The sequence below is a fragment of the Podarcis muralis genome, chromosome 11 (assembly GCF_964188315.1).
Source record: "Podarcis muralis chromosome 11, rPodMur119.hap1.1, whole genome shotgun sequence".
Classification (NCBI taxonomy): Eukaryota; Metazoa; Chordata; class Lepidosauria; order Squamata; family Lacertidae; genus Podarcis; species Podarcis muralis.
The window spans coordinates 6,747,083-6,772,156 of NC_135665.1; the positions used below are offsets into that span (position 1 = coordinate 6,747,083).

At 43.0% G+C, this 25,074-nt stretch overlaps 1 protein-coding gene across 3 annotated transcripts in view; it reads right to left on the reverse strand.

Moving 5' to 3' along the window:
* Positions 1–20,177, reverse strand: part of LOC114606489 (uncharacterized) — a 43,496-nt gene extending 23,319 nt beyond the window's left edge. The window contains exons 1-8 of one of the 3 annotated variants that reach the window (XM_077936008.1): positions 19,647–20,177; positions 14,533–16,617; positions 12,262–12,376; positions 11,351–11,415; positions 10,880–11,005; positions 9,394–9,452; positions 8,948–9,098; positions 367–536 (exon numbers count right to left, since the gene is read on the reverse strand). In XM_077936008.1, coding sequence (XP_077792134.1) covers positions 367–536; positions 8,948–9,098; positions 9,394–9,452; positions 10,880–11,005; positions 11,351–11,415; positions 12,262–12,376; positions 14,533–16,516 — 2,670 coding nt within the window. In that variant the 5' untranslated portion in view covers positions 16,517–16,617; positions 19,647–20,177. Of the gene's footprint in view, positions 1–366; positions 537–8,947; positions 9,099–9,393; positions 9,453–10,879; positions 11,006–11,350; positions 11,434–12,261; positions 12,377–14,532; positions 16,618–19,646 lie in introns of all 3 variants that reach the window. The other 2 variants (XM_077936007.1, XM_028748820.2) reach the window with 2 other exon arrangements.
* Between the last annotated feature and the right edge of the window lie 4,897 nt (positions 20,178–25,074).

Genomic DNA, 25,074 nt, shown 5'->3' on the forward strand with positions numbered 1-25,074 from the left:
GGAGGGTGGAGAGACCTTGCATACAGCATTTCAGCAAACTACTGTGTGGAAGACCTCTTGCCCCTCCGTGAAAACATGCCTTTAAAAGGTAGTGGGGCTTCCATTAGCCCCACCAGCCTGACTAATCATCAGGGATGATGGCAGCTGTAATGCAGCAACATCTGGGGGGGCGCCTCTGGTACCCCACTTTTGATGTACATAGTATAGGTTATTGTTTCTAAAGGTTTTTAAAATTAAGTTCACATAGAAGTGCACAGTCCAAGCTCTTAGTAAAATGCTAATAATAATAAAAAAATGTTATTCATTATTAAAGTTTTATGGCAATTGCAGAGACAAAATGACGTTTCTCCAAAAGCACAGTGCTACCTTAAGAGATTCTCCACAGTGCTGGAAGAACTGTTTTAATCCCGCATCAGTAATTCTCTGGGCTTCATCGTGGCAATGATCAAGAGTGAAACATTGGGGGTGGCGACTCCCCAAACTGATCAACCACTCATCATTCAAGCAGTGGCAGTTCGTCAGGTGGATCTCCTTCCCTGGGGATATAGAAGCCAGGTTTTTTAATCTGCAGACTGATACTTATAGCATTTTATTATCATTACTTTTTAACTAAACAACAGAAATAATATTGAGGCAAACAAAGGCTTTGCCCTGTGTTAAGTTGTGGGCGAACATGTCAGACGACACAGCGATTCTTTAAACAGCTCTTCTTTATTCAGATGCCAGAACAGAACTAGGCTGAGGAGCTCAGTCAGCCTGCTTATATAGAGCTCCAGAACAATGCAACTGTTGCCATTTTTTAAAACTATCCAATCACTGAACGTCACTTTTCGGTCCTTCATTGGCATACAAAACTATCCAATCACTGAACGTCACTTTTCGATCCTTCATTTGCATAACTATCTACAGTATCCCCCTGCTGGCCCAGGGTGAGAACTTCAGTACATAACACCCTGAAAATGAAAATTAAAGACAAGTCAAGAGTTAAGAATAATGTGTTCCTGGAATATGCTATCAATAGTACTTACTATTTAGTCAAGTAGCCTCCAATGCCAAATCTTATTACTCCTAAGGATTTATTGACATCAATGGCAAATACGCAATCACATCATATGTTCAGAAGCATAGCCACAACAGCTTGATTTTTAACTCTACTTTGCTCCAGCACATAGATTCAAGCTAGTTTGAAAACCTTAAGAGGGCTACACACTAGCATGCTGATTTAAATCAAAACAGAGGTTCTCATAATGCTAAAGTTGATGCCAAAGGCCTTTGTTTGTGGTGGTAGTGCAGATGAGCAGAGGATACAGAACTGTGGAAAGCACTCCTGGAATTGTGGAGCAGCATAGGGAATCATCCCTACGGATAACCTGCCCCTTTGCATGGGATACACTACAGCAACAAGGTGGGGAGGGGAGAATAAAAAAGGGACAGAAGGCATGAAAGGAGACCTATGCTATCCTATGTGATCCATCATTCATTCATTCATTCATTCATTCATTCATTCATTCATTCATAAGATGTTTGAGACACTTTTTGTATATAAAAATGGATAAACCAATGAAAATAGTTTTTGAAAAGCACAACATCTAGCACAGAGAGAGCAGACAACCCATACCTATCGTAGAAACTTAACAGAAAGCACGTGGGGGGAACAAAAGTCTTGGGCGAGGAGGAAATTCTAGTGAATGCATTTTAAATATAATAGGCAGCAGTGTAAGAATGCAACAATATACATTTTGTCATAATATAAAGAGATTCTCTACTCCAGATAAAATGCCATAAACAAAACAAAGTAGCATATGAGGACCAATGACTCCAGGATATAGGATAATATGAAATATAACTAGCAAACATACAGAGCCTACCTGGTCTCAAACCCAGGAATTAGGAAATGAATTCCCAACCTTAGCACCTCATATTATTAGGGAAGGGGGAGAAATTCTTAACTAATTCTTACTTCCCATAACAATCTGCTACCTGAGATGCAGCTATTCTTCAAAATTCACATTGATCTGAATTTTGTGGTGCAGTTCTCAGACAAAATGTGTACAGAAATTCATATACTAGGGGAAATGTCTGCAGCAATAACAAGCACACAAAATATATTACATTGGGGAATTATTTGAAGAAATGTGCTTATTAAGAAAAAGTGCAAAAAAAAGTTTATTTGAACAATTGTGCACTAAAATGCTAGTGAAGTTTTGTGAAGGCTTTTAAAAAAAGTTGATATGGAAATGTAGCAATATGAACTTAACACTGGAAAAATAAGAAACAAAAACTGAGGAATTCTTACTTTGTACATACTGATGGTCTTTCACCTATGCCATCACTGTTTTCACATGAGGAGCAATACATCTTAAGAGCAGTAAAACATTTTCTTTATTACATTTTACTGCTGCTTTTAAAATTCTTCCGTTTTTGCATGTTGTGGCTTACATTGTTTTATTGTAAACTAGTCTGGAATCTGTTTGATGAAGGCTGGTATATAAATTTGTCAATCAAGTAGATAAATAAAAAAAGGAGAAGTGTCCAATCAGTACAATAGCTACCTTTGTTTCCAGCCTAACAAACTAATCAGATTTGAGTAACTTGAGGACCGCTGCTCACAACTAGGTCCAGCCTTGCATGAAGAATAGCTGAGCCGTCGGTCATGCCCGGTTTCATTCCCAGAATCAGATTGTGCCGTTCAGCTCCCTTCTATCAACTTCCTCCAGCAACAGCGCTGATGATGTCAGCTAATTAGTTCTGCACTGCTTGACTCTGTGCGCAAGACCCAGCTTATTAGCCCTAGCATTAAAAAACCCATTAACATCCCAACGAAAAAAGAATAACCACCTGAAATTATATGCACATATTCACGTAGCCGCAGGCTTGTTAAAAGCCCATCAATTCCTGCCAAATACAATCCTATCCAAAAGTGTTTGTCCCCAAGCCTTCCTCTGCCCACCACCCTTCTCAGGGGAAACAGCTTTTAATCCTCAGCTGATGAAAATGATTTTGTTCCCTGTGGTTCACTCCCAGCTGATACCTCCTTTGTTAGTTCCCTGGTCTCTTTCTTGTGTTTAAGAACCCAGCTCCTTCCGTCAGGGTATGTTAAGCTACAGGTGACTGACTAGCAGCCCCCCGCATGTGCTGTGGCCAAGGAAAGAGAGATAAAAGTCCCAGGCCTTAGCATCCCTAGCATGAAGCGGAAAGAGCTAAACACTTTGTTTTAATGAAACTGCTTTAATGTGGGGGGGGGGGGAGAGCCATTTGATTCCTGTTGTCAGCAGTACTGTGGGAAGAGGTTCTCAAGAACTGAGTAAGTCATCCAGACGTATTTGCAAGGAAAGGGCTCTTTGAAGGGCTTGACTCTCCTCCTGTGTGTCCTGTTATCGTCACTCACTAGTGTACATAGCAACGGAATTAGCATTCAGCTGTTGGGTAAACTGTTAAGGAGACTTGGCCAAGAAACAGTGCAAGGAGGTAGCAAAAGTTTGATGAAAATCGCTACGTGCCCTACACATTTAAAAACTCATAGATCGGTTTCCAACATGGATGTAGCTAAGGGGGGACGGGGGGGGGGGGGGGGAGCTGCCTCCCCTAGAGCAAGAAAAACAATAGAAATACTTAACTAACTGACCAATCACATCGGTTCTGTCCCCCTCCCCCAAGAAAAGTCCTGGCTACACCCATGCTTCCCAACAGTGACTAATCACCAGTGGCGTAGCGTGGGTTGTCAGCACCCGGGGCAAGGCAAGTAATTTGCGCCCCCTAACCCATGGATTTGCGCCCCCTAACCTGTGGATTTGCCCTAACCCAAGATGTTGCGCCCGGTGCGGCCGGCCCCCCCTGCACCCCCGACGCTACGCCACTGCTAATCACCCGGCACAGCATTTGATCCTGTCTATTTCAAAAAAGGAAAAAATATAGATGTTCTATATATGCATAAATAAATTGAATATGAATCCCAGAGTTAATGGTATAGATTGGTATAGATAAAATGGTTTGGAAATATGCAGTTTGAGATTAAACCATTTTCTGTATATTTTGATGGTCAGGAGCCCAGTTTGGAAACTTGAACCCGGCTCTTTTCAAGAGCTAGGACAGAGCCATGTTATTTTGGCAATGGTCTCCCATATACCAATCATGTGTCTGATTGGCTCCCCCTCAAAGCCTCAACAGCTCTTAATTTATCCATCTTCACCTTTCCTGGTGTGTGGTTGATCACACCACCATATAAACTCCCCCAGGAGCAGCCGTGGCTCTACAAAAGGATGTAGACTCCCCACTGAAGTTAGGATGTTTTAATATCACCCTTCATCCAAGCTCAGAGACAGCATTCATAGTCTTTCACGGTCCTTATTTCATCCTCTTAAAAATCCTGTGAGGTGGGCGAGGCTGGAGTGACCATCTCAAGTTTACCCAGTGAGCTTCATAGCAGAGTGGGGATTTGAATGCAGGTCTCCCTCTTCCCAGTTCAACACTTCAACTACTCCATCACACTGGCTCATAAAGCCTGGTTCAGCTTGACCTCTAGGATGGTCACACGTCCTCACTACTCTATTTCAATGGCTATCTGGTCTAAGTCCAGTCTAAAGATAAATAACTATATGAAGGAAGTGCAGGGGCCTTGAAGTTGTCCATAAATAATTAACAGTTTGACAAGTGCATTAGCATATACAACATTTGTAAAAAATTATGCCCTCATTCTGATGTTACATTTCCTCTCTACTTTTTTCTTTATTGTGTGATATTTATAAATTGGTTCTCCACATGTGCCACAGAGTCCCTTGAGGAGTGAGAGGCAATTTAGAACAACAGTGAAATGCTGATGTTTCTCAACAACAGAGGTGTCTAACCTGCGGCTTGCAGCTGTTGTTGGGCAACAACTCCCATCATCCCCGGCCATTGCCCATATTGGCTAGGAGCAGGAAATCCAGCAACATATGGAGGGCCACAGGTTAGTCACCTCTCCTCTACAGGAAGCAAAGATAGATACAGCAGTCTAAATAAGGATAATACCACCACCACTGCCAATCAACACAGAGAAATTTCAAATACTCACTGCATGAATGAACATTATTCTGTGAGAATCAGTACCATTTTTAGGGCTGCAAATCAGGCATCTTCCTGTGTTCAAGAGTGTTTTATTTAGGGGTGAAGTTTTGCTTGGCACAAACAGCTCACAGATCAAGTGCTCTTTCAAAGCAGAGTCATCTGTTATAAGCTGTGCAAACAAACTGTTACCGATTTATTAGTTTAGCTTTTCCAAAACAAGAAAAGATGAGGGAGGGAAGGTATTCAGTCCAGCCTTAGTGTGGAAGGTGGAATCAGGGGACATTTTTTGTACACTAGGTAAAAGTACCCCTGCCCGTACGGGCCAGTCTTGACAGACTCTAGGGTTGTGCGCCCATCTCACTTAAGAGGCCGGGGGCCAGCGCTGTCCGGAGACACTTCCGGGTCACGTGGCCAGCGTGACAAAGCTGCATCTGGTGAGCCAGCGCAGCACACGGAAACGCTGTTTACCTTCCCGCCAGTAAGCGGTCCCTATTTATCTACTTGCACCCGGGGGTGCTTTCGAACTGCTAGGTTGGCAGGCGCTGGGACCGAGCAACGGGAGTGCACCCCGCCGTGGGGATTCGAACTGCCGACCTTTCGATCGGCAAGCCCTAGGCGCGGAGGCTTTTACCCACAGTGCCACCCACGTCTTTTTGTACACTAGCACCCTCTGAACACCCACGGTTTGCGGGTCATTCGGTTTTTTAATATGGTCTTCAACTCATAGTGGCCTCCTCCATTTCCTGTCCCATCTATGTCTGTTTCCAGCACTGCTTTTTTCCATGAAGCTCCCAAAAGCTTCTCTTTGGCCCCACTCCTAGCCCATGAAAGCACAAGCAACCCTCTGCAGCCTGTCCATTGCCTTGGCTGTTACTGCTAACATTTTATGTTCTGTGAAAACATTCAGAATCTGTTAAGCAAGATTCATAGAATCATAGAATCATAGAGTTGGAAGAGACCACAAGGTTCAGTTGTTAGAAAGAAGAGTGCTGTTTTAGGTACAATTTAGGCCACATGTGCAAGGGACACGGGTGGCGCTGTGGGTTAAACCACAGAGCCTAGGACTTGCCTATCAGAAGGTCGGCAGTTCGAATCCCTGTGACGGGGTGAGCTCCCGTTGCTCTGTCCCAGCTCCTGCCAACCTAGCAGTTCGAAAGCACATCAAAGTGCAAGTAGATAAATAGGTACCGCTCCGGCGGGAAGGTAAACAGCGTTTCCGTGCGCTGCTCTGGTTCGCCAGAAGCGGCTTAGTCATGCTGGCCACATGACCCGGAAGCTGTATACCGGCTCCCTCGGCCAATAAAGCAAGATGAGCGCCGCAACCCCAGAGTCGGTCACGACTGGACCTAATGGTCAGGGGTCCCTTTACCTTTACCTTTAGGCACATTTAAAGCAGTATTACCCTACTTTAACAATCATGGCTTCCCTATTCCCCTCACAGAGCTACCATTTCCAGACTGGTTTAAAAACTGATCCCTCTTTCCATGGGACTCTGGGAATTGTAGCTCTGTGAGAGTACTACAGGTCCCCTATCAACTCTCAGCATCCTCAACAAACTACAGTTCTCAGGATTCTTCGCGGAAAGCTGTAACTATTGAAGTGGTATAATAGTGTTTTAAATGCATGGTGCAGCTTTGGCCTCAATCTGAATGCCGCACCGAAAGTGGTGAGCGTTCGGAAGGTAAGGCTCAGCGTGTATTCCCAGCTTCACGTCAGCCTCTTTGGATGCTGGTAATCATATTGCTTGAGAATTATTTCCTTGTTACCTCCTGCTCAGTCATTATTTCCTTCAATTTTCTTCCCATAAAGTTTAAACCTTGTTTGCAACACCAACCATGCAGAAAGCATTCACTTCAGAAAATCAAAAGAAATAAAAGATATGTCGGGCAATCCTGGCTGCATCCAAGTCACCGGAAAGTTCACCACAAAGGCTTAGTCCACAAAGAACTCTGCATTACCTGCCCTCCAGGAAATCAAACTTATTTTATTGTTTGGCTTATTTACTGAAGTTCATACATATGTTCACCCATTCCCTCCCCTTACTGAAACTTTTGCCATAAATTTGCTCTTTTCTCTCTTGTTTGCAAGCTGCTTGAACCACAAAACAAACCAGAAGTTTTCTGTAAAGATTCAAAGATCAGGCATAACGCTAACCTTGGTTATTAAAAACAAAGCACAAAACTCAAAGAGGCATTCGCTTCTACAACATTTATGCAGCATTAGTGAATTGCAGCACTTGGCTTTGTCTAATTGCCCACCTTTGTTTGCCCAAGGTGTTCAGTATTTGCTTTGGAATTCAGTGTGGGAATGTGACACAAGCGCAGGTGTACCTGCTACAGCAGTTGACCTTCAGTTTGTTTTCCTCCCTAGCCACAGCCCTAAGCACGCTCCTTTTCTCAGAAATTTGCCAGCAGGAGCCGGCCCACTTTCATACAACGGGATCTGGCACTTTAAACAAACATCGTTTTGTTTCTGTTTTTCCTTTTTAAGGAAGGAAGTAGTAAAATGAGAAGCTTAATTTCTCTGTAGAAAAATTACAAGGCCCCTTCATTATCCAAAGATAAGAAGCCATGGCTCTGTAGCCAGAAATGGCTCATACAGTGGGACAGAGCTGCTCTTTCCTAGCTTCTCAGAAGGAAAGTTGCTCTGGCCTACCAGTAGGAGCAAGGGGTAAAGTGGCAGGAAGACTGGCACAGTGCAAACACACCAGCAGGAGTGCTGGATTGGCTTCATCAGTGCATTTGCACCACTCCAACCTCACCCCCTGCCTCCTAGGATGCAGTAGCAACCCACCTGTCCAGAAGGTAGTATAGCAGCTCTGCCCCACGTGGCAGGTTGGATCCAGACCTTCTGTAAACAGAAGGCCTCCTTCTGCTCATAGAAGTGACTTGGATCCATCAAAGGATTCTGCTGGATTCTTTTATGATAGGTAGACGATAGATAGACGTGGGATTACTATTTTGTGAGGCAGGAAAACATACACAATATGTATAACTGGCTGTATCACAGTGCTAATTCTTTTCAGAGTAAACCCAATGAAATTAATAGACCTAAGCTAATCATGTCAATTAATTTCAGTGGGCCTACTCTGAGTATGACTGACAATGGATCCAATGCAACAGGTTCCAGCAGGTATCACAAGCATTGCTCTACTAATGTGATGCCTGCTCACACCATTACAGTATGTGTTCCAAACTGGCAGAGAGCAAGCACCAGGAAGAGCAGTGAGTGGGGGGCAATGGGGTGGGGGAGGACACAGAGCTGTGTGCACCATGTAGGCTGCCTGGCACCCTGAAAGCAAGCCTTCTGCCCTCAGATGTCTCATCACCACCACTGAAGTAATTTTCATCTGCCCATGCAGTCAGTTTCTGTGTGTAGAATGGGAGGGGGGATTTTTCTGGACCAACAGGCATATATCAAATTTTGAGGGTGTGGAGGCGCCAGTCAAAAAATAGCTGCTATGTGGGGATGTGACATAACAAAATGGCTGCCAGGGAGTGTGTGGTGTAAGACAAAATTAGAAAAGACAGCCTCCCTGACAATCTTATGCTTACCGTACTAAGTCAGCTATGTCCTACTGGTCCTGATCATTGACTGGTCCTGAATATTGATTTAAACAAACATACACTGATGCTGTTGCTATCTAATAGCAGCAAGGAACATTCCTCAGAACCAGTACAAGGTGCCCATACTTGATCTCATTTCACAGAAATTGCTTAGAAGGTGCTTTCACATTTTGCTCAATAACTTTCTTTTTAGGAGGACTAGGGACTCCCGCTCCTCATGAAACCTCAGAACCTGGGTCACCCGCCCAGGGCACCAGTGAAAGCCTTTGCAGGCACCATGGTGCCTGAATTTGCCAGGCTGGTTACCTTACTATTTATCCATTCCCAAAGGTACTTACAGAAGGACTCATCTCCTGCAAGCCGATAAAAACGTTGACAAACTTGGGAAACCCGAGTAATATCTTTATGAGTCAGCAGCGAGAAGATGCAAAGCCACAATTCATCAGGAAGAAGGAGCCATGGTAAGAGCTTGCTGTCACTATGCCATTCCTAAAAATCAAAAAGATTCCTGTGTGTTGTGCCAAATAATGGGGGGGGGGGGCAGGGGGCGGAATGCAGCCAGTCTACAAAGTAATGGCACACACCTGAGCAAGACAGCAAGGAAATAAAACTCAGTTGATCCAATTTCAAAACTGTATTTTCTTTGTCTCACTAGCAACTGTGAGGAGCCTAATCTTGATGGGACAGAAACATGTCAGTCTCCCATCTTAAAAAATTGTTTCCAAAACTTCTAACTTCTATGTTATTCAGCACACAAAATATACTTACCATAAAATATACTTACTGTATTTATTTCATCATATTCTTTAACAGCAGTTTCGTGCTCCTGTCTGAGTTCTGTCCCTGTGGAAGCAAAAAGATTTGACTTGGGATCCCCTAAAGTTGCATGAATTCGGCAAACCTTTCAGAATCCTTTTGATCAAAATATTGCATAACTTGACCTTATCTGAATTGCATTGTGTCTCAAAAAATCTGTAGCCTGAATATTTTTTAATACCAGCCTATCAGAATTACTGCACAGAAATGGGTTCCGCTATAACTGCAAATAGTGATGCTCTCTTAGAAAAGTCCAGTATTCAAATGTCAAATGTCAATTTTTGCATCATGACTATATATAGTTCATCTATTGAAGCCCTTTACCTAAGGAGAGGTCTGGGTGTGTTTTGTTCACATGACACCTTCTGCTTGCTTCAGGAGCTCAATGGCAGATCAACTCAGCTCTGGAAAGCAAGGAGGAGGAGGAGGAGGAACTGACAAGCTCCAAATCAATCAATAAATAATCAATTAGTCAATGGAAGCGCTGGATGCAAAAACACCCTAGTGCTCCACATTTGTCTCCATTTAGTTCTCCATGCAGAATTGAGGATCACAGAATAATATTCTGCAAGTATGTCACCCACCTCTACAAAATGCTCAGTGGTAGAGCACTTACTGTATTTTGCATACCCCAGGTTCAAACCATGGCATCTCCAGGTAAGATGGAGAAAGGAAGATTCGTGTTCAAATTCCTGGGCAGCTGCTGACTGTCAACAGGCCATGCTGAGCTAGATAGACCCTTCATCTTGCTATAAGATGGCTTCTTATGTTCCTGTCACCACAGTGCAGCTTCTCAGCCTCACCCTGAAATCTTTGTACATGTATGCCCAGTGCTTTTTTCCTAAAAGAAACTTTTAGGGGTACTCTCATTTTCCAACATCCACCTCAATACACAAAAAAGGAAATTGCGATGCCACAATTCAGGTATTTCTTATGGGCACAGAAGCTGAGATGTACATATCAGGTTTTCCTACCTAATTCATTGGAAATAAGTAAAATTCCCCATGAAATAAATGGAGGAGCTTGCACAAGCAAGAGACCTGTGAGGGCAGGGACGTGTTTTTTGTTTGGTCTGTAGATTTTCTGAACGCAGTTACTCTTCCAGAGATATTAGAAAATACACACTCATCGTATTTCCAACGGATCAAAATGCACTTTACTTGTCCAACTGATTCACACATATACATCTTCCTTTTCACTTAAGTGGACAGTGTGGATTGCCCAGTGATGGATATCACATGCTAAATGTATTAGGACCAAAATCTACTGAGTTGCTTTAGGTGAGGCTCAGAAGATTATGCATACCCAATTGGGGTTTGGGGTTTTTTCCTATATACAATTGGTTTCACTTCTATGAAAAAACAAGAGGTATGCCCCCCCCCACAAAAGAAACCCACAGAATGATTGACAGCTGTATCTCAGTTCACAATATATATATATAGGCATTAACTTACATGCATTTGCATTTTTAAGAAAACTTTTCCTTGTGTTCTGATTATTAGATGTTTTCTTCTGATCTTTACACGGTACAGTTGTTTCAGAGACGGAACGCATACTGGTCTGTTTACAAGGGTTGCAGCCTATATTAAAGCAGAAATGTGTAACTGGGGGGGGGGAGCTTATTGGAGCAATATATCCTATTCTACAAACATTTAGGTACAAGATCAAGAAAAATATTCTGAGCCAAATCATCCAGGATGTCTGACATCATCTGCAGAAATTACAGCAGACACATGTCTTCCTGCCACTCATTCTGAAGCCTCCCACAATGCAAAGCATGAGGAAACAGGGTGGGGGCAGCTCTCGTTTCCTGCAAGGACAGTGCCAACTGCCACAATCCTGCACCCCTTTCACATGCAACGCATGGAAACAAATATAAGAACACAGGCTTTGACACCAAGTAGGTCACTCCAGATTTCACACACCTGAAGATGGACGGCTCTGAGACTTATAACTTCCTTTCCTTGTTCTTTCACTGGTCTGTGCTGGTCTTTGAGTATGTTGTGATCTATTGAAAGAAAAACAAACAAAATTAAATGGGGAAAAAATACTCCACAAGAGCCAATATGGATGGATGGAGTGTTTGACTTAGAAAAGTATTCCCCTGCCTGGGGCCCTCTAAATATTTTGCACTTCAACTCTCACAAACCACAGCCAGCATAGCCAGTAGTCAGGAGTTTATCTTTGAGGGGTTATTAAATTTTATAAGAAAAGAACAAAATATTAAACATAGCTTTGTATAGTAACAGGGATTAGATTGTAAGTAGATACTTTACACATCCTTAATGATTGCAAAAGACACCCAATATTGCTGTTTTGGTAAAACACAAACTTATTTAAATTATAATTAATCAGTTAAAAGGCAAATAATGTATTTTAATTGCTTAAATTAATTCACAAAAAAGATATTCCAAAAGAAAAAAATGATCAGCTAATTTCTGCCTATGTAAGCACAAAACATGATGAATATAATTATGATGCTGAAAAAATGTACACATAGGTGTAGAAAGTTATTACAACTATTATTTGGATTTCTTGTATCAGCTCTAATGAAACACTTTCCCAACTAGCCTTTTAAATTAAATGAGAAGAAGTCTGCAGGGAAAACTACAATAAATCAAAGTTCTCTTTAAGACATAAACCATTGTTTTTTAAGGGATGGTCTATTAGTTCCTTTGTAAAACTTTAATCTTGACATCATGGAAAATTAACACAGACATTTCATTTAGGCTCTCTTCAGGGAATCAGGGTAAACCCATCCTTCTTTCAAAGGCCAACAAAAAACATTCAATAACACATCACTGGGTGGTAAATATCAAAACATAAAAGGGCAAACCTTGGCTTCAGCTCTCTCTGTGTGAAAGATGAACATACAGTGCTGGATCTCTCGGAACACCTCTTAAGTACAAGCGCATCTGTCCTGATTTTCATGGCCCCCAAAAGCTTCTTGCCTACAAAAGATGATGCAGTCACAGCTAGTTCCATAGTCATAACAATAAAAGCAGTCTCAAGGGTTATGACATAATCATCTACAAACATGGATGCGTATTTCCATATGAGGTAAAGGTAAAGGACCCCTGGATGGTTGTGCCCAGTCAAAGGTGACTATGGGGTGCAGTGCCCATCTCGTTTCAGGCCGAGGGAACTGGTGTTTGTCCAGACAGCTTTCCGAGTCATGGCCAGCATGACTAAACCACTTCTGGTGCAACAGAAACACCGTTTACCTTCCCACTGCAGCAGTACCTATTTATCTGGGACAGAGCTACAGGACCTCACCCCGTTGCATGGACTCAAACTGCCAACTTTCTGAATGGCAAGCCCAAGAGACGCAGTGGTTTAGACCACAGTGCCAATATTTACATATGAATTCATTCCCAAATATACATTCAGACCATCTTCTCTTTGAATTCACTGCCAAGCGTAAGGCATGGATGGTACAAAAGGCAACTTAAAATGGCCAAAACAGATATGGTCTGTGAGATCCATAGTCAGTTCTCCCAATATTTTCATAAAACAAATTAGAAAGTAAAGCTCAAAAACAGCTGTGAATGCTCTGATTTTGACAGCAGAGGTGGTGCTAGGGAGATAATGTTTAACTCTTCTCCCCTACTTCCACAATCAATCCCCCCTCTCCAAACTGCTATTAGCTCTGCTTGGGAGCTGAAAACAGGCATGATAAAGGTAGTTGAAGGGAGATTCAGTCACAAAATCACCACAGAAAGGGAAAGGGTAAACTGTATTATACTCCCTTAGAGCTCACCTTCTGTTCCAATTGAAATTAGAGCTCTGATCCAGCTGCTTTTTGATGATGACGAAGTGTTGGGAGAACAGACCATAGAGTTCCCACATCACACTTGTTTTGGTCCAGAAAATGTAGAGCAGTGTCACATGCTTAGCTTCTCCTTACATGAGTGACCAGAAGAGGACTTCCACCCCTACTCTGTTATCAAGAGCGGTGTCATAGCAATTAGACCAAGCAATAACCCATCTGGCTTGAAACCAGCCTTCCTAAGCTTTATGTTGATCAGTGCAAACAGCTGTTTTGGCCATGCACTCCTGCTTGTTCTTTGCCTTCTTTTTCTGCCCATGCATTATTGCAGAAGCATAGGAGCCATACTCATGATGTGACACAACTTCAAATGAACCCAGAGCTGGCAGCGCCATCTAGTTCACCCCACCCAATATTGGTTCTACACTATAAACATTACTGGAGTAGCATGGGACCAGGTCACTCAGAATTCTTCTAATGTTATTAAGTAGAATCATAACAAATAAATAATATACTGGGAAATATATTCATTCATAATTCCCGGCATTTCCTAGCCTTTTACTAGGAATGGATGGATCAGTCTATTTACAGTGTGTCTCAGTTCTGCATGTGGCCAGTTCCAGGTATGTTCTGTCCCATATTATTGGTTGTTTCTGAAAATCCACATAAAAATGTTGATTTTTAAATATTCTTCCATTATTATGAGGTGGTCAAAGGGCTGCCTTTTTTTAAATGTTCTCCATCTTTTTGTGAAGGTCCAAGCCACTCCAAGTGGCTAGGAAGCCTGGGGGCTGGTGAGTACGTTAACAGGCAGGCATCTCTTCCCCCAGACAAAGTCCCTGAGAAAGGAGGCATGTCACCATTAGAGCAATCTTCAAACTCATTTTGCACACGCATAGTAGCCTCTGGGTGCTACAGAAGCTTAACTGAAGGGACTTAAAAGTTTGACGTGCAACATATGGAAAGAGCAATCCTATATACATCTTCTCAGAAGTGTCACTGTCTTCAGTGGTGCGTGCACTCAGTTAAGTAAATGCAGCCTAGGTTGTTTGACACAAGCCTTTTTCATTGGCGTACGCTACGAGTTTTAAAACAATAAATCATATTTTGTGTGTTTATGGGTTTACAAATGGGTTGAAGGCTATGTGTGTAACACAGGAAACAGAGACCACACAGCCTTTATAGAAATAAAGCCATTTCCATGAAATTTGGCAGATATCTCCTTATATTCCATGTTCACAACAATGTAGCTATTTTGACACATTATTTTATGCAAAAGGGGGGGGAAATCATATATATACATCACAATCCTGCTAGACAACATCAGTCTATTTTTACCTTTCAAAAGGTGTCCATTCTCCAATTGTTTCTTTTCCGTCAGTAAGAGATTAGATAAATGTTCAGGACTGTTACATGAAAAAGAAGACTTTGAATCCTGTTTTTCAGGAAGGCTTTGCTGTTTTATAACCTCAGAACTTTTATCCTCACAGTAGCTTACGTCATTGTTTGTATATTCAGTAGCCTTATGCTCATACATATTACCACCCTTATGGTAGTCGAGTGTGGATATTTTTGCTTCTTTAGAAATTCCAAAATGTTCTTGACAAGAGAGAAGATTGCCACCAACCTCTTGCTGAAGACCTTTGGACTTATTGAGATAACTCAAATAGAAGTAATATTTTGCCAAAACACTATCACTGTGGTTGGAATCAAACTGGGATTTGTCATTCCAAAATAGCTTCTCATCACCATCAGCTTTTATTCTTGGGACAAGAAATTCTTCTGTATTCTTTTTAGAACCTGCTACTGATTTTGCAACACCCTCAGAAATATTTTCATGTATATCACCGTGCACATATATTGGAACTGTATTGGACTTATGTTCTACACTATCAGTAAACTGGAGAAGCAAAACGCAGTCACTACTACTGCCCAAGCAAGTGCTTTTATAACTGTGATTCAAACAGACTGAAGTACTGTTTTCTGAAGGGTTCAATAATGTGTTCCCACAGAAACTCTTAATTTGCATGGCTGGATCTTTCATCAGGAATTTAAATTCTGTTTCCCTTTCTTCTCTGTTACAGTGGTTTCCATTAGATGTACTATTTGCTTGTTCTTCTGTGATATTCTTCCTTTCTAGAGTTTTAACCATCCCTAGCATATGCTCAGATTTAAATGCATTTCTCTGATCGATGCCTTTCTTTAGAGGCTGAAAGTCTGAACTCCCATCCCTTAATGCATCCTTTTTTACTTTGAGATGAAAAGGGATGTTTCTGTCTGTAGTCTCTCCAACATCACTGGTCCCACTGGAAGCTTTAGGTTTGAGAGTCCACATGAAATCTTTGCATTTGTTTTCTTTGATCTCCAAGAGCTTTTCTGTCCCTGGATTCCATTTTTCACAGATGTCAGAACTTTTTGTGAAGGAGTGACTGCCTCCCAGCACAGATAAATCGACGAGTTTAATATTTTCTGCCTCAACATCACTGTTAAGAGGGCTTGTGTGTTCCTTGCTCTCTGGTAGTTTTAGACAATCAATCTTCACATCTGCAAATTCCTCATCTGAACTATCACTGAGAGGAGGCCAAAAAAAAGTTTCATTTTTGTGCAGGTCCACTGTAATTGTACATGAATCATCTACATTATGAGCATTTAAAGAACTGGCTTCTCTTGTGCTACTGTGCATGTTATCCTCAACTTCACATTCTTCTGAAATGTTGGTGGAAAGCATAATATCCCTTCCTTCTCTCTCAGGCTTAGTTGCTTGAACAGAACTCTTGCAAGGATGAGGTGACGTATTACAACATAAAAAAACAGGAGGAGTACATCTTTCAGCACGTGCCAAGCTATTTTCAGAGACTATGAAAGGATTTAAAACATGTGCATGTAATAACTTCATTTCCAAATCGTCAGCATTTTTATTTATGGCATCTTCACCACTGCTATTTTGAACCACTGTATCATAATCCAAGGTAGATTTTCCAGTTTCCAGCAGGTTGTCCCAAACAACAGATGTATCATGAAACAATTCTGCCCAGCTTGCAACCATTCTCAGTTTCTGTGTCTCAGGAATGCTTGCATCCTCAAGTAGTTGATTATCCAATTTTGATATGTAGGTACTGCTTAAACATTTTCTGTGTGGTGGTTCATTTGTGTTACTTGTTTCTTGTTCCGTTCTTGGATAGCTCTGAATTGAATGATTTCCGCTGCTTAGCGACTTGTTGGGCTGCTGAAAGCCCATGCTAGCACCAGCTACAGAATGTAATGGGATACCTTTGGCCTTGACTGAATTTGGGCTATTAGCATCACCAACAGTGCCAGACATTGTCCTTCCATAAAAAGTTAGCCGCTTAAGTCGTGAGAATGTCAGATTCTGTGTACATGCCGTATCAATTTTGATTCTACCTTAGGAGACAGATCCTCCATCTGTTGAAACAAACACAGTTATACATGAAAGCTATTCTAATTATTTATTGGCAGTGCAAACAGGATAGTCCACATGGGTAAAATGTCTATTCTGTCATAAATTTTACATTCAGGGCCACCTTCTTAACCTTTGCATTTGTCTAACAGGTAGGGATCACCAACAAGATTGTAGCAAATACCAGCCCACTGAAGTGTCAAGCAAAATCAGGTTAATAGAAGAACAAAAATTCGTTGTTTATGCATTTCAAATGGTTTTAGTATCTTGTAGTGAGATGTCTTAAAAACATAGTTATAAGATGGCTTATCAATACCATGCATGAAAAAACAAACAATATGGTGGGAAAGGGCCTAATAAATTATTTGTACAAATGTTGTGGTTTTGCTGAAGCTAAGCAGATCTACTCCTAATTCTTACCTCTATAGCCTCAACTGCTATCTATATTGCTGGAACCCCATGGGTCTTTATTGGACTGCGCTGTGTGTGTGTGTGTGTGTGTGTGTGTGTGTGTGTGTGTGTGTGTGTATTTGTTGGGAGACTCCTTAGATATGCAGAATTCTCTGCTACTGAGTTTCACTGCTAAATGTATAGGCACTCAGCCACCAAAGATTCTTATTAGAAGGAGCAAGTAGGCATGAAACAAAATGTTTCACTGAGTCACCTATTGAATAGTATAAGCTAAGAGGAACTAGGACATTCCACTATTCTCTCTCCCCACCCCACATTTTCTTTTCTAGCTGACAGTCACATTCTGGGGCGAGTGAGCATGACCAGTTCTCAGTGGTGGGTTTGGTTTTTGTCTAAGGGAGGCTTTTGGGGGGCCTTCAGGGGTTTCCCCAAAACTATTTCTGTCCTTTTCCAAGAATCAGGAATTCCCAAACAACTCTGTACCTCCCTCTTGATTCCTAGTAGTCCCAATTCTGTTACAATCTTGTCAGCAATCAGCACCTGAGCTCACTACTAGAAAGGTAATGATAAAAACACGGTATAGGCTGGCTGCAACATGAAAGCTTCATATCTGAACACACCTTTTTCAGGACTGAGGGCCAGACATTATTTTAAAAGAAAACTAAGCTACTTCAACCACATAATCAAGAAGAGTAAGACATCAGTATGGTGCAGTGGCAATTTGAGCTATGTGGAAGCTAAGTTCAGTTATGTACTTGGCCACAAAGCCAACTGGGTCATCTTGGACAGGTCATTATCTCCCAGTTTAACTGACTAAGTAAGGCTGGTTGCTTTGACCTAAAGCACAGGTCTCCTTTTCTTGAATAAAGAAAAGGTGGGCTGTAACAAATCAAAACTGGACACATGTCTCTCATGTCAAATATACCGTAGTAATTACAGATGAACAAAACTGTTTATTCATTTTCAAAATAAAATATAGTCTCAAACTGCCACCTAAAGGTGTAACTTGATTGTACTCTTGTTTTAATATAATATTGTAGACAGGATATTAATTCAGTTCACTTTCAATATTGCTTCAATATTGAGAAGGGCAGCCCATATGGGAAATAAATGTTAAGTCTAGGAGGAAGAGACAAAGATGAGGAAACAAAGGCATCAAGGGGTGATTTGGAGAAGACAGGCAAAAAAATAATAATGCATACAGCTTGTTTTTTCATTTCCCAGAAGGCACCGGTGACTTTTCAAAAAGAGGGTTAGATGAACTCATGTTGTCGTGATTGCCTTACGCTAATTAACAACCGAAGGCAATGAGTCCACTGTTACTTGGATCTTAAGACAGAGGGGAAAACATGTCTCACAGCATCAAAATTCCCTGGCAATGAGGCCATTGTGTGCTGTGTAAACCCTTTCCATATGCCAACATGCTGCTGTGTGAGGTTGTATATAAATACAATATGCTGCAACTCCGTAACATATAAACAGGGCCTTTTTTTAGAGCCGGAGCTCACTGGAGCTCAGCTCTGCCATTCAAAGAGAACAAGGGAGAAGTTAATGGCCAAATCCGGCACCTCTTTTTCTAGAAAAAGAGCACTGTGCTGCACAAATATATCAAAGTTCAGTGAATGCACTCAGCCAGGGCTGGATTTTGGTTTGATGAGTCCCTAAGTTACTGAAGGTAATGGGGCCCTTTATATGTCCAGCTGTCCTTTGTCAACAACAAATCGTCACTGCTTTTTGTGTTGAATATATGTTATATGGCAGGCATGTCCTAAATTCGTTTTGGGGGCCTAATCCGGCCCGCCGGTCGTTTTAATCCGGCCCCTGTGGCAGTTTATTTCCTGGGGTAAAATCCTTAAAAAAAACCCTCAACAACTTCAATCCCAAGAAAAGCTCAACAACTTTGGGGTAAAATTATAAAAAAGCGCAACAACTTCATGGCCCTTCACTTCATCAAATCTGGCCCTCTTTGAAAAAAGTTTGGACACCACTGCATATGGTAATTTATGGACCTAGTAGGTTATCTAAAGCCATTTGCACATAACAAAATATGTGTTTTATCAAAGTATTTGTTGAACTGAAATAAAAATTAAGAAGTTGTTTTTTTATCTTATATTTTGGAAAGGTACATCCAGTTTTTCCCCCCTGTTACATTTTATACTTAAATCCGGCCCTGCACTCAGGTGCTGGATACTGCCCAGAAGCTGTGATGTGCTTTCTGGAACCCCGTTTGTTGTTGAAAGGCGGCGTTTCTAGGTCTCAGGCGAGGTTTCAAAGCGCTCTCCCTCGCTCCAACTCAGAAGATCCGATCTGGCCCCGCGCGCGCCTCCCTCGCCAAGTTCGCCCCTTCACAAAACCCGCGAATTTCTGGTGAGGCGTGAGAGATTCCCGCCCAGGAAATGCACGGGGCTTATGGGAGGTTGATTTCTCTTTTTACACGAAAGGGTAGAGAGCAGCGGAAGGAAAGGCCCGCTCGCCTCAGCAAGTGCCTGAGACCGGGGCGAACTTAGGGCCCGAAGGCGGGACGAAGCGGGACGATGCCCGGGCTGCATCCGGGGCTTCTCCTCTGAGGAGAAAACCTCGAGCCAGCCGCGTCCCCGACGGGGGGCTACGAGTGGAAACGCACCTCCTCACCAAGCGGCAGAGGCCAGACTGGGAAGAGCGGGATGCTCCTCGTCGGCGCGGGGAGAAGGGCGCCCCGGTTCGCGAGGGAGTCCCGTCCCGCGCGGCGCCTCTCCAGCCCGCGACCCGCAGGAGCAGCCAGGCAGGGCGGCTGCGGGTGGCGCCTCAGCCGCCTCCTTCTGCCTCCGGCGCGGGGCTCTTGTCCCCGTGGAAACCGGCCGCTGGGGGTGGAGTCGGCAAAGCGGGCGGGGAGGCGGCTTAGCCTCCAAAGAGGGACGTCGGGTTTTCCCTCAGCGCTTCTCAGGGGCGCCAAGCCGCTCTCCTCGTTACTCCCCGCGCCGGTTTCGTGCGGTCGCCAGCTCGAAGCCGCGCCGGAAAGGGGGGTCCAGCTGCCTTGGCATATGGCGCAGGGGAGCCGCCGCCGCCGCCGCCGGGCGTCTTGTCGCTTCCCTGCCGGGCGCCGCCAAATTCCCTGGGAACACATTGGACTTTCTTGCGAGTTCGACGCGCTGAGGAGATGGAGGCTCGAGGGGCTTCGAGGAAAGGGAATAAAAACCGGCACAGGCCTGCTGGCTCCACTAGGAGGCGCCGTGACCCTGACAAAGAAAATGAGCTTTCTTCTTCCACTTTGTTATCGGTCATAGCAGTTGGGTGAGAGAGTTGATACGATAGGATAATCTTTATTGTCATTGTCCCATACAGAACAACGAAATTGAAAAAATCTACAGACATTCAAAAACCCACAAGCCTGCTATCCCAGCCTGGTCAGTCCCTAAAAACTCTGATACCCCATAATTGAATACAATATACTCACATAAAGACTACCTTAGGTAAAGGGACCCCTGACCATTAGGTCCAGTCGTGACCAACTCTGGGGTTGCGGCGCTCATCTCGCTTTATTGGCCGAGGGAGCCGGCATACAGCTTCCGGGTCATGTGGCCAGCATGACTAAGCCGCTTCTGGCGAACCAGAACAGAGCATGGAAACGTCGTTTACCTTCCCGCCGGAGTGGTACCTATTTATCTACTTGCACTTTGATGTGCTTTTGAACTGCTAGGTTGGCAGGAGCAGGGACCGAGCAACGGGAGCTCACCCCATCGCGGGGATTCGAACCGCCAACCTTCTGATCGGCAAGTCCTAGGCTCTGTGGTTACAGACCACAGCACCACCCGTGTCCCAAGACTACCTTACACTGTGTTTAAAACCAAAATCGCATTTGGATAGAAACTGTTTCTCAGGCGGCTAGTCCTAGTCTTAATAACCCTGTACGTTCTTCCAGAAGGCAGAAGCTGAAAGAGATTGTTTCCGGGGTGCGCACTATCCTGCACTATCTCTGAAGCTTTCTTATGGCACCTGGAAGCATAGATTTGATCCAAGGTGGGAAGAGTGCACCCAATTATTCTCTCCGCAGTCTTTATAACCCTGGACAGCATTGTTTTTTCCCTGACCATGCAGCTCCCAAACCACACACACAGACCATAAGTTAATACACTCTCCACAGTACAATGGTAAAATGCCATCAACAGGTCCTTTGAGAGATTGTTTTTCCAGAGGATTCTCAGAAAATATAACCTCTGCTGTACTGCTGTACTGTCATCTTTTACGCCTTGCATAGCTTGTCTAAACATGTAACACGTGCACACACACCCCAACTAAAAAGCCCCAGATGCCTCAACCCTTCATCCAACCCCTTGAATATTTTGCTTACCCTGTTCTGAACCTTTTCCAGCTCTCTGGGCGCGGCAACCAGAGCTGGACATGGTTTTGTTGCGCCATTGACTTGCATATTGGCAGTATGAGATGGGCAGCTTTCCTTTTCGGTCTTACCCCTGTAAAACTTTGTCTAATATCTCCAAATTATTAGGAAGCATGAATGGGAGAGGTGCTCAGAGTGGCTCAGTCTTTTTTTTTACCTTTGATTGCCATTACTGTCAGAAATGCCTCCATAGATGGCTGTACTTCCTCATTTTGAACCCAAGGGCCCTGGAGTCCTGCATAAAGACTGGCTGCAGTAGTGCACAACTACTAAAATTAATGAACAGGACTAAGTTAAGTCTGGTAATTTCACGGGGTCTCTTCTGAACAAGCCTTAGTTAAACACCCCTCTCCAGTTTCTGTTTATTTCTTATGTGGGAGTTCAAGCTTCAGCTCATATTCTAAAACAAGTACCGTATTTTTCGCTCTATAAGACGCACCAGACCATAAGACGCACCTAGTTTTTGAAGGAGGAAAACAAGGGAAAAAATATTCTGAATCTCAGAAGCCAGAACAGCAAGAGGAATCGCTGCGCAGCGAAAGCAGCAATCCTTCTTGCTGTTCTGGCTTCTGGGATAGCTGCACAGCCTGCATTCGCTCCATAAGACGCACACACATTGCTCTTTACTTTTTAGGAGGGAAAAAGTGAGTCTTATAGAGCGAAAAATACGGTATTTGTTGTTTACTCGTTTAGTCGTGTCCGACTCTTCGTGACCCCATGGACCAGAGCACGCCAGGCACTCCGGTCTTCCACTGCCTCCCGCAGTTTGGTGAGACTCATGTTTGTAGCTTTGAGAATACTGTCCAACCATCTCGTCCTCTGTCGTCCCCTTCTTCTTGTGCCCTCAATCTTTCCCAACATCAGGGTCTTTTCCAGGGAGTCTTCTCTTCTCATGAGGTGGCCAAAGTATTGGAGCGTCAGCTTCACGATCTGTCCTTCCAGTGAGCACTCAGGGCTGATTTCCTTCAGAATGGAGAGGTTTGATCTTCTTGCAGTCCATGGGACTCTCAAGAGTCTCCTCCAGCACCATAATTCAAAAGCATCAATTCTTTGGCGATCAGCCTTCTTTGTGGTCCAGCTCTCACTTCCATACATCACTACTGGGAAAACCATAGCTTTAACTATACGGACCGTTGTTGGTAAGGTGATGTCTCTGCTTTTAAAAAAAAACAAGTATAAACACCAGTATTTCTCTCTGACTTTATATACTCTACTATAGACTAAGTAATCTGTGTATCCAATATTTCCACAGTAAGATTATCCTTTGCAATTTAAGCCATTGTTGCTAGTAGTCCCGGCATCAAGCTATTTTACTTTAGTTGTTCCACAGGCATGTCAATGATTTACCAAAGATGGTAGCATATTTCTTTTACAATCCTGGAGTCTCTCTGTGTGTTTGTTGTCTGCATTTTTAAAAGCTTGTTTCAAAATAATGTTGGGGCGGGTAGCTTTGTTTTTCTCTTACTTTTCTAAGTGGGGAGGACTCAGGGGTTCAGCCCATGTTTTGCATATAGGTTTCCCAGTCAACCCCTGCATTTCCAGTTAAAAGCGTCACAGACTGCAGGCCTGGAGAGATTTCTGCTTAGGTCCCTGTGAAAGCCTCCTTGAGCCACAGGAGGCAAGACTGGAGTTTCATGTTCCGTACTATCACTGGACAATGTTTTAAGTGTTTTAAAAGTGTGGCGCTTACTATAACTTTACTATAACTCTTTTTTAAAAAGCACTGATGGTCAGTAGCAAATTCCATATGTGCTGCAGCTTTTGTGACAATGCCAATTGCTGCCGACCAACTGCAGTCGCCCAGTTCATGCATTACACTTGTTCATATCAGCCAGTGCTCTCATTTTCCTACTCATATTGAAATACTGCCCCTCAATGAGGTCAAACTTAGATTCACAAAATGTTTAGGGGTATGCGTACCCCTGTTTCCCCTCCCCCCCCCAGAAAAAGCACTGGTATCAGCACATATCTATGCATGCTTAGAGCCGATCCTGCAGAGAAAAATGTGTTGAATGAATTAATTCCAAAATGTCAAAATTATATGTGTACCAACTGACTAAACAGAGGGAGACCAAACTCCAGTTCAGAGACATTAAGGCTACAAAACTATACCCACTTGGGAATAATTGATCTCAATGGGACTTTCCTTTAGAATAGATATGAATAGGATTGCAGTTATTATGGTTGCCTAGTACTGGGTGATCTGGACTGCCTCTGTTCCATCCCTTGCCTTATCCCCCTGTCACCTAGGAGAAGCTGAGGGAAGGGTCACAGCTTCGTGGTGGAGCATCTGTTTGCATGCAGAAGGTCCCGGGTTGAATCCCTGACATCTCCATAAAAAATCATCCAAATCCTAATTTTCAAATTAGCCATTGTTTTTTTATTAAGGGTTTCTAGTTGCCTAATATATTAACCCAGGATGGTTCTTGGTACTGTATTCATAATGGATGTTATGTTAGTCCTGTGACTGTGATCGGTTATAACCTGCCCTGGAACCTGCTGGTGAAGGCTGGGTAATAAATGTAATCAGCATCCATTAGACAAGGATTATGCTAAAAGGTCAGAAGATGGCACTGACTCATCATTGTTTGGTTTCACTTACCAACTGTGTGATGCTTTCATGAAACAAAATTCCTGAAGTGGAACCATCCCCATTTTACAAAGACATATTCTCTTGATTCTTCTCTAAACATTTTAAGTATGGTAAGTAAAATCATGAGTGGTTCATTGTCAGGATGTCATTGCCAAGTATACCTAACTCTCAAATACTGATACATATTACTTTTAGCATATTTTCTCCTAAGGCACCAAAGATCGACGGGAGGATAGAATGGATGGGGACCTATGCATGCTATTTAGAAGAAAGTCTGGATGTAATAAATATAAATAGGTATCTACTATATATTTTGGAAAGTGTTGTTTCTTGGCCTGTTCCCAGTGGATTTTCACACCTCTTAAACTATCAAGCAAGTTTTGCATGATAGTTCCTGAGATCAAGGAGCAGGTTTTTGTCATTGTTTGGACGCCATTTTGAATCAAGATGATGGACTGAGCCTTTCAGAGCTGCACAGATTTTAACCACTGGTTTCAAAATTGCACTGATTTTCTTTCTTGTTAGAATTCCCAAGCAATGCTGGCCACTTTCTATTAGTTATAAATAAAGAAGGTACTAAAGCGAGTTCCTCTTGCACGCTATACATAGGGCCAGCCCCATCATCAGAAGCTCTGTGCAAGGATTTCCACTTGCGCAATTGAGTTTTCCTTCCTCTGCTCCCCCCATGAGCCCCTCACAGCCCCCCAAATTGGCTAGGGGTGTGTGTCAGAGGAACCTCCAGAGGAACACAGGGGGAGGAGAGGGGGAATCATTCTACCTGGAAAGCGCAGATGGAATGATTCGAAGAAGTTGGGTGGCCGTTTCTGAAATATAGTAAACATAATTGCCATGTATAATATGGTGTGAGTTTAATTTCATTTAGGTATAGATTTATTACGGTCTCACTCTAAATACTGCTGTTGTATCTTCCAGTAGTGACATCATTACATGGGCTGTTACAACTGTCAGCACACCTAATCCTATGCCCCAAGCTAGCATATCAAGTCTGAGGACTGTGCCATTAATGTGTTTTCCCCTCTAAATGTGATGATTATGATGCAAGCCATAATAACACAGCGACTC